At 50.2% G+C, this 9,503-nt stretch overlaps 2 protein-coding genes across 2 annotated transcripts in view; both read left to right on the top strand.

Moving 5' to 3' along the window:
• Positions 1-4,270, top strand: part of tec (tec protein tyrosine kinase) — a 15,340-nt gene extending 11,070 nt beyond the window's left edge. Inside the window, exons 12-18 of the mRNA XM_083937227.1 lie at positions 163-237; positions 318-489; positions 1,403-1,619; positions 2,724-2,788; positions 3,078-3,196; positions 3,313-3,470; positions 3,555-4,270. Of these exons, the coding sequence (XP_083793353.1) occupies positions 163-237; positions 318-489; positions 1,403-1,619; positions 2,724-2,788; positions 3,078-3,196; positions 3,313-3,470; positions 3,555-3,638 (890 nt within the window). The 3' untranslated portion in view covers positions 3,639-4,270. The remainder of the gene's footprint in view (positions 1-162; positions 238-317; positions 490-1,402; positions 1,620-2,723; positions 2,789-3,077; positions 3,197-3,312; positions 3,471-3,554) is intronic.
• Positions 4,271-6,317: 2,047 nt separating this feature from the next.
• LOC310963910 (uncharacterized protein) lies at positions 6,318-8,067 on the top strand (the record flags this gene model as incomplete). The annotated part of the gene is made up of 2 exons (XM_083936867.1): positions 6,318-6,644; positions 6,766-8,067. 2 exons carry the CDS (start codon positions 6,318-6,320, stop codon positions 8,065-8,067), a joined length of 1,629 nt encoding a protein of 542 aa, XP_083792993.1.
• Positions 8,068-9,503: the final 1,436 nt, after the last annotated feature.

Raw genomic sequence — 9,503 nt, 5'->3', positions numbered from 1 at the left:
AGACACGGAGGAGACGGACGCAGAGGACGCACAGAAGGCTGCGTCTACGTCTAACGTAGAGCAGAAATGAGCCTTTATAACGACCAGGAGAGATGTGCGATGCGTCTCCTGACTCAGCTTTGTCGTGATCATTTCTCCTCATGATGCGTGTTTGTGTCGCAGGTCTTGTTGCCAGGTTGAGGTATCCTGTCGGAAAACAGGACAAGTCCGCTCCGTCCACCGCCGGCTTCAGCTACGGTGAGTCCCGACAGAAAACAACATCCATCCCGTCTTTCCTCTTCTCCTCACTGTCCTCGTCTGTCGTCTCCTCCCTCCAGAGAAGTGGGAGATCAACCGCGGCGAGCTGACCTTCATGAAGGAGCTGGGCGCCGGGCAGTTCGGGGTGGTGAGGCTCGGCAAGTGGAGGGCTCAGCACAGAGTCGCCATCAAGGCCATCAGAGAGGGCGCCATGTACGAGGAGGACTTCATCGAGGAGGCTAAAGTCATGATGTAAGGAGGGGGGGGGGGACTCCACTTAAAGCTGCATTCTCTCTAATGTCCAGCAGGAGGAGACTCCACTTAAAGCTGCATTCTCTCTAATGTCCAGCAGGAGGAGACTCCACTTAAAGCTGCATTCTCTCTAATGTCCAGTAGGGGGAGACTCCACTTAAAGCTGCATTCTCTCTAATGTCCAGCAGGAGGAGGCTCCACTTAAAGCTGCATTCTCTCTAATGTCCAGCAGGAGGAGACTCCACTTAAAGCTGCATTCTCTCTAATGTCCACTTAAAGCTGCATTCTCTCTAAGAGACAAGGAACAGGAAACAGGCAGACGAGGAACAGGAAACAGGCAGACGAGGAACTGGAAACAGGAAACAGGCAGACGAGGAACAGGAAACAGGCAGACGAGGAACAGGAAACAGGCAGACGAGGAACAGGAAACAGGCAGACGAGGAACAGGAAACAGGCAGACGAGGAACAGGAAACAGGCAGACGAGGAACAGGAAACAGGCAGACGAGGAACAGGAAACAGGCAGTGCTCGTGGTCAGGGACAGAAGGCTGGTGGATTTACCGGGGCTTAGACGAGAGGCGAAGGTCAGAGGCAAGTCGGGTCAATACCAGGTAAGCGATCTGGGAACAAGTGCAGGAGAGTCAGGCATGAGCGCGAAGACGATCAGGCAAAGCGTGAGTGAGTGAGGCTGCATATGTACGGGGTTGATTGGAGATGGGGAGCAGGTGAGAGCAGCAGACTGATCAGGGGGCAGCAGAGCAGACTGTGACAGAGGGGGCAAGTTCTCCTTTTTTGAGGGTGACACAAAATGCTTCGTCGGGATAAAGCTGTGTTCAAACTGTCAGCGTGAAACACAGCACAGTGATTGTCCGGTTGTCCTTTGCATGCGTCTGTAACCCGGGTTCTTTCTCCAGGACGCTCTCTCACCCTAAACTGGTGCAGCTGTACGGCGTGTGCAGCCAGCAGAAACCCATCTACATCGTCACGGAGTTCATGGAGCACGGCTGCCTGCTGAACTTCCTCAGGCAGCGGCGGGGCAGCTTCAGCCTGGGGTCCTTGCTGAGCATCTGCCTGGACGTGAGCGAGGGCATGGAGCACCTGGAGGCCAACGGCTTCATCCACAGAGATCTGGTAACTGCAGCTCACTGATGTTACAGTCCGGGTCCCGGGTCTTCTTCATGACTCGGTTCTGTTTCCACCACAGGAACTTTTTACCCCAGAGCCTCATCAATGAAAGCTTTCAACTCTTTTGCAAGAAAATAGGTAGAAATTTTAAACTATATTGATGAACACACGTGGCATAGATGGCAACCGTCGAGGGTGTGAAGTGTCCAACATCATGGGCGCAGCGTTAATGTTACTCCCAGTACAGCTGAGCTAACCTCCAGATGGATCCTCCTGGTCTCAGCAGATCCATCTGAACTCTGGTTTAAAGATCTTTAGGTGAAGGGGTGAAAATCCTGGTTTCTGATGAATGTTTCTACCAAATTTGGGGCCAATACGTCCGATAGTTGTGGAGATAATTCAGTCTGGACCAAGGTGGCGAACGGACCGAGCCACAAGGGAAACAAACAAACAAACAAACTAAGGGTGCCCTCCCACTGTGCCTCCGTCCCGTGCCCCGTGCTTTAGGGTCCTTGTCCCCCCCTCCAGGCCCGTTTGTACTCACACTACCTGGGCCTCGGAGAATGCTTCTTGCTGCCTATACGTCATCACGCCGTAACACGTCACACGCATTGATGACGTCATGGCGATGCGTGGCTTTGTTTCCAGATCTTTCCGTAGACCTCGGAGTTTTTGTGCGTCTTGTCGACTGTTTTTGAATCTTTTCATCGACCAAATCTGCAGTAAACACTCCACCTCCGCATCACACCAACGTGAACCTTTCACCGCCATTGTTTGAAATGTCCGCGCATGGTCCCTCCTTCTTTTTTCTACGTCCCAACAGGCGCACAGGAAATGACCTCAGAACCGCCGTAGGCCTCGTGCTCGTACACGTGTGCACGCTCGTGCTCGTACACGTGCAAACGTGCTTTACAAAAGCCCACCTCTCCCAAACGGGCCGTGGACGGCCAGCTGGCCGCAGCTAGACGCGGTACGGTTGCACTCACACTGGTCAAACGAAATAGGCTTTATCCGCAAAACCTGTTTTGGCGCGGTGCGGAAGGACAGTGTGAGTGCGCCCAAACAACCAAACTGCTCACTACAGTAAGACCTTTTCCGTTTCCTCTGCAGGCTGCCAGAAACTGTCTGGTGAATGACTCTCTGGTGGTGAAGGTGTCTGACTTTGGCATGACCAGGTACGTTTACCTGCTGACTTATCAAGAGAAGGGTTTCAGGGGTACAGTGGTTTGGGGTTTCCCTAAGACTCTATTTAACCAAACCAAACATGTTTCCTGTAGGTTCTTAAGTGATTGTCTTAATAACTTTTGATCATTCTTTCACTTCCATTCACTGAGCTTCCCCCGAAACTGTGCGGAGTTCCCCTGGGAAGGCCCCCCCGCTCTACCGTGACCTGATAAACGTCAGAGCGATTCTTCATTCCCTCCAAAATGTCCGCCTGTTTAAACGCCGGTGTGTTTTCTGTAGGTACGTGTTGGACGACCAGTACACCAGCTCATCAGGAGCCAAGTTTCCAGTGAAGTGGTCGCCTCCCGAAGTCTTTAACTTCTGCAGATACAGCAGCAAGTCAGACGTCTGGTCCTACGGTACGCACGCCGTAACACTGATAAACCGTCGCGTATAAACCTCACATCTCCATCAGCCTCTTTTATACGTTATTTACATCGTAGTTTAACAGTTAAGCTCCGTTGTTTGTCTTCAGGTGTCTTGATGTGGGAGGTTTTCACTGAGGGTCGCATGCCGTTCGAACAGAGTCAGAACCACGAGGTCGTTACCTTGGTAACCAAGGGTCACCGCCTCTACAGGCCCAAAATGGCCACGCCCGCTATCTATGACATCATGCAGCTCAGTTGGCACGAGGTGAGAACAGGCGTTTCTGAACCTTTCGTACGTTTTGTTCGGCTCGAAATGACGATAACTGAGTTCTCTCCGTTTGTGTTTCAGAGAGCGGAGGAGCGTCCGTCGTTCTCTCAGCTCTCCCTGATGATCTCCGACGCTCTGGAGGGCGACAACCCGCCCCCGAACTGATCACCTGACCAATCGGCTGCTTCCACCTTCCCGACATCATTGGTGGCGGCCGTGTTGGCACCTAACTCCTGCTCCGTGGTGACCGGGCATTCATCAGGGTGTCATTGCCGTTATTGTCCAACATCACGGAGAACACGGTGTAATGGTGCTCACAGCGTCTGGAACCGACCAATCAGATGGAGAGGATGTCACCGGTACAGCTCACGCCCGTGACCTCCAGCTGAAGTCGCTTTTAACGACACAAACCGCTGCTGATATTGGATCTGCGACCAACGTAAACTGACTGATCGATGTATAGAACGCGCACCTGTCGTCATGGACACATCAGCGCCGCCACTTTCTAAGTAATGTTTTGAACACCTGCGTGTGCACGTGTCTGCTCGTAGTGTCCTTTGGTCAGAGAGATGTGTTGATGTTAAAGGTGTCAGAATACAAAAGTATAGAAAGCCACAACTGGTGTTGGGCGGTGTTGAATTTCCCCTACTGACAATATTGCTTTAAGAAAAACGTAATATGATGAAATCGTGAAGACAGGAGCACATCTACGGACTGGAGATGTTGCAATACTTGTACTTGGTCAGGATGTTCAGGCAGAGAGTGTTTTACAGGAGGGAATCAATAAATCAGAGCAATCACCTGTCATTGATCAACACTTCTGTATGAAACGAGAATAACAAAGAACTACATTTGTGTCATAGCTGGTGAATTCAGTGTTCATGTGCAAACACGCTCCACGGGTCATTTCACGGGTTTGGGCTCTCCAAAAAAAATCCACTGATCCACAGACGTCTTTTCCTCCGTCTAAGTCAAAGGGGAAGAGGGTAACGCGTGACGGACCTAGTCGTTGCACTTCCACCGCATCGCTTCGATCTCAAGTTGGTTTCAAAGCCCGGTGCAGTTTATGGGGGCTGGATGACTCTAAATCACCCGTAGGTGTGAATGGTTGTCTGTCTCTGTTCGTCTCTATGTGTCCTGTGATAGACTGGCGTCCTGTCCAGGGTGGACCCCGCCTCACGCCCGAAGTCAGCTGGGATCGGCTCTAGCCCCCCCGCGACCCCGACCCCGGGATAAGCGGTTGAAGATGAATGAATGAATGAATGGACTCGCTGCACGGCACCACTGCAGAACAGGACTTAAAGCAGCGGCGGTTGAAGGGACAACCATGGAGTTCCAGAAAAAAAATGATTTGGGTGTCAAAGCTTTGATCCCACCGTCATGGAAGATGCTGAAATGCTAACATGGTACAACGGGGAGCCCCCCCGAAATCAGGGCTGAACCAATTGGGAGAAAACTCCATTAATGCCCATTATTTGACTGATAACATGAGTCATGATACTGGAGGACACATATCGTTATTCCCATTTTCATTGAATGAAACTATAAAGCAGGGAGTCTTTGTCTGACCGTGTGTCCTTCACAGAACTGACTTCACAGGTTCATTGCTGACGGATGAAGACGAGAGTTTGTTGAACTTTTCCTTTAAGAGACTGGAGGCCGGCCCGTCCTCTCCTCCGCTGCTGTAAACTGCTGAATGTTCAGCATAACCCACACTTCTGTCACAAGTTTGTCTGATATTTGAGGAAGTCCGTCTGGTTTCTGCTGCTGGACACAAACACAAAGACACCGTTCGGATGATTTCTGGGAAGCCTGTCGATGAGACGGTACGTTCTTCTTGGAGTTAATTCCTGTTTACGACGTGCTACACATGAACAGTGCTTTCAAAATCTAACTTACAAACTAATGTTAGTTTATGAAATGCTCCTGAGCTTTGGGGGTAACGCTCGGTTCCTACTGTAGCTAGTTAGGTATACTAGCTTTTTCACTTCTCATTAAAGCAGATAAACATGCGGTGTAATCCTTGTACTTTGCAAAGACTTAGAAATAGAATCCACCGCCCTCTAAACGTGGTCCAGTGTCTTACTACAGCCCCGTGCACACCACTTCTGCACCATTTAGTCTATTTCGTCACGTTTTACAAAGAGTTGTTATCATTAGTGGTATGTGGCTTAGTTGGTAGAGCGAGTCGGCCAATGTCGGAAGAGTCGGCGTTCGATCCCCGCCCTGCCCTACTTGTGTCATGGTCGTTGTGTTCTTGGGCGAGACACTTCACCCACCAAGAGTCAGTCTTCCTTGAGTGGTCTCACACGCCACCACCGCGTACACTTTAGCGCCTGTTTTTGCCAATTTCAGATTACAAACACTAAAATCACCTCCTCTACAGACGCCATGTTTGCGATTGTCGATGCAGGTACATTGCGACACGACCCTGCCCTCTAGAGCAGGGGTGTCAAAGTGATCCGGTAAAGAGTCGCTGTGGCTGCAGGTTTTCAGTCCAACCAATCAAAAACACACCTGGTCCAACAAATCAACTGTGTGAAGACAGTTCAGGTGGTTGAGTAAGTGGAGTCAGGTGTGTTCTTGCTTGGTTGGACTGAAAACCTGCAGCAACAGCGACTCTTTACTGGATCAGTTTGACACATGGGCTCTAGAGGATGAGTTGGTAACATCCATAACAACCTGAAACCGGACGGAGGGATGCAGGGGAGCACGGGAGACGACAGACGGACGAATTCTGACGGGATTCTTACTTATCTACCGCGGTTCAGACTTGTGTGACAGCAGCCTGATTGAACTACAATGACTGTTGTGTTTTCTCTTTGGATGGACAAGTGTTTGACGATGACGTCACTGAAGATGAGCCTCCTCCCGTTTCTCGCTGCCTTCCTCTTCCTGTCTGTCGTCCCGTCGGTGGCTGAGGTGGTGAACTCGATCTCAGACTGTGACCAGTTTCTCCTCGAGGAAACTCCGCCGCAGGTCCCAGGCATCCTGGAGGACGGGAGAATCCTGAACCAGAACCGATACAAACCCATCTGCCAGACTTTCCAGAACCAGAGACGGTTTGTGACGCTCTACGACACCGAGAACAAGATCCCTGTGTTTTCTGCTTACATGTACAGAGGGGGGGTAGGGAAGAGATCCCCCAAATACTGGATGATAGAGCCACAGGTGTGACGTCCACATCCGTTCTACATGTTCTACTGCTATTATACCCTTTTCCCTTCTTACTGCACGTTGTACTTTACAGCCACTCTTCCTGCATCGGTAACTCAGACTTTAACTCTTACAGCTTGAAGATGAAGATGGCAAGAACATGAAGTCTGGAGACAAGAACAAGACCACCTACGATCGCCAGGCTGGGGACAGCGATTACAGACACAATGGAGTGTTTGACCGGGGCCACTTATTTCCAAGCTCTCATGCCTTCAACAAATCGGACAAGATGTCCACCTTCACCCTGACCAACATCGTCCCACAAGCAGGCAAGTTCAACCAGGGCAGCTGGAACAGAATGGAGATGTGCATGAGGTGTGTTATGGACAGATACTGCAGCGACAACAACGGGATCATCCAAGGCTACGTGGTGACGGGGGCACGGCCCAGCACCAACACCCTCCTCAGGAACAGGATCAATATTCCCTCCATGCTCTGGACGGCGTTCTGCTGCTACAGCTCCAGCATGAAGACATGGTTAGCAAGTGCCCACTGGGGCGACAACGTTCCCCCTAAGAACAAGCATCTGCAGACGAAGACTCTGGAAGAACTGCATCGACAGCTGACCGTCGCAGGCCATGGATTTAAAGTGTTTCCTGGAACGCAGTGTCCTCGCAACTCGACTGTTACGGAGTTTTACCCAGAAACGAAGAACTGCCACTGCCCGCACTCCACTTCCCCCACTTCTGAGCCTCACAGGCCAACATCTGGCCCTCCGCACACCCCAACATCTGGCCCACTGCACACCCCAACATCTGGCTCTCTTGACACCCCAACATCTGGCCCTCCGCACACCCCAACATCTGGCCCTCCGCACACCCCAACATCTGGCCCTCTGCACACCCCAACATCTGGCCCTCTGCACACCCCAACACCTGGCCCTCCGCACACTCCAACATCTGGCCCTCTCAAGTCAACATCTGGCCCAACATCTGGCCCAACATCTGGCCCTCCGCACACCCCAACATCTGGCTCTCCTGACACCCCAACATCAGGCTCTCTCAAGTCAACATCTGGCCCTCCGGAAACCCCAACATCTGGCCCTCCACACACCCCGACATCTGGCCCTCTCAAGTCAACATCTGGCTCTCTTCACACCCCAACATCTGGCCCTCTCAAGTCAACATCTGGCTCTCTTCACACCCCAACATCTGGCCCTCTCAAGTCAACATCTGGCCCTCTGCACACCCAAACATCTGGCCCTCCACACACCCCAACATCTGGCCCTCCGCACACCCCAACATCTGGCCCTCCGCACACCCCAACATCTGGCCCTCCACACACCCCAACATCTGGCCCTCTTAAGTCCACATGTAGCAGTCCCAAGACTACCTTTGCCCCCTTACCTTCTGTGGTCCAGGTGTTTTCCAGATATTAAAAATGACTTTAGATGAACTCGACTGAGGACTGAGCACAGTGGACTCAAGATCTGAGCTGTTTCCAGTAACAAAGTGTCCTCTGAATGCAACTGTTGCTGAGTTTTACCAGAACTACAGAAAACAGTCCCGAGCCAAGCTTTAACCACATCTGCCTCTCTCACATTGAGCCCCTCTATACCTTCAACCACAGACAAGACAACCAACAAATGTACAACTGCTACTTCTACTACAGGAGTTACTACCTCCACAACTACAACCACACCCACAACTACAACCACAACTACAACCACAACTACCCCCACAACTACAACCACAACCACAACTACAACCACAACCACAACTACAACCACAACCAGAAGTACAACCACAACTACAACTACCCCCACAAATACAACCACAACCAGAAGTACAACCACAACTACAACCACAACTACAACCACGACTACAACCACAACTACAACCACAACTACAACCAGAAGTACAACTACAACCACAACCAGAAGTACCTCCACAACTACAACCAGAACTACAACCACAACTACCTCCACAACCACAACTACAACCAGAAGTACAACCACAACTACAACCACAACTACAACCACAACTACAACCAGAAGTACAACCACAACTACAACCACAACTACAACCACAACTACAACCACAACTAATACCAGAACTACAACCACAACTACAACCACAACTACAACTACAACCACAACTACAACCAGAAGTACAACCACAACTACAACCAGAAGTGCAACCACAACTACAACCACAACCAGAAGTACCTCCACAACCACAACCACAACTACAACTACAACCACAACTACAACCACAAGTACAACCACAAGTACAACCACAAGTACAACCAGAAGTACAACCACAACTACAACTACAACCAGAAGTACAACCACAACTACAACCACAACCACAACTACATCCAGAAGTACAAAGAAAAAAGAGAACAAACCATAAAATAAGTACATCCTTCCTTCGACTTCTGACCCCAAAAAAGCGAGTCAGCTAAACTTTCAGCTGCCGTTTCCCTCGGCTCCTTCTTCAACCTCTTACTCATGATGGTCAAACATATTCTGTATATTGTTTTGCTGATATCTGATTAACAGCCGGATAAGTACAATCATAACGGACACTGCCGATATAAGAATGGCCAGAAGCGTTTTCCGTGACCCTGAGTGACGAATGTAATCTTGAGGACAATGTTTAATCTTTTGATTTTCCGACACTGAGCGTAGTTTAATTATGTCGTCACCACGGAGTGAAAGTGTATAAAACCTGTATTTAAACATCTTTGGCTGTTCACCCTGACATTGAATGATGTTGTTGCAGCTTTTACGTTATAAAATCAATCAAATGTTCATAAATTGTCAGTTTTATTTCGCTTCATGAGTCCGCCCTGATCTCTGAGCTCCGTTGT

Source organism: Echiichthys vipera (assembly GCF_963691815.1).
Source record: "Echiichthys vipera genome assembly, chromosome: 22".
NCBI lineage: Eukaryota > Metazoa > Chordata > Actinopteri > Perciformes > Trachinidae > Echiichthys > Echiichthys vipera.
This window is presented reverse-complemented; position numbering and strand designations above follow the sequence as displayed.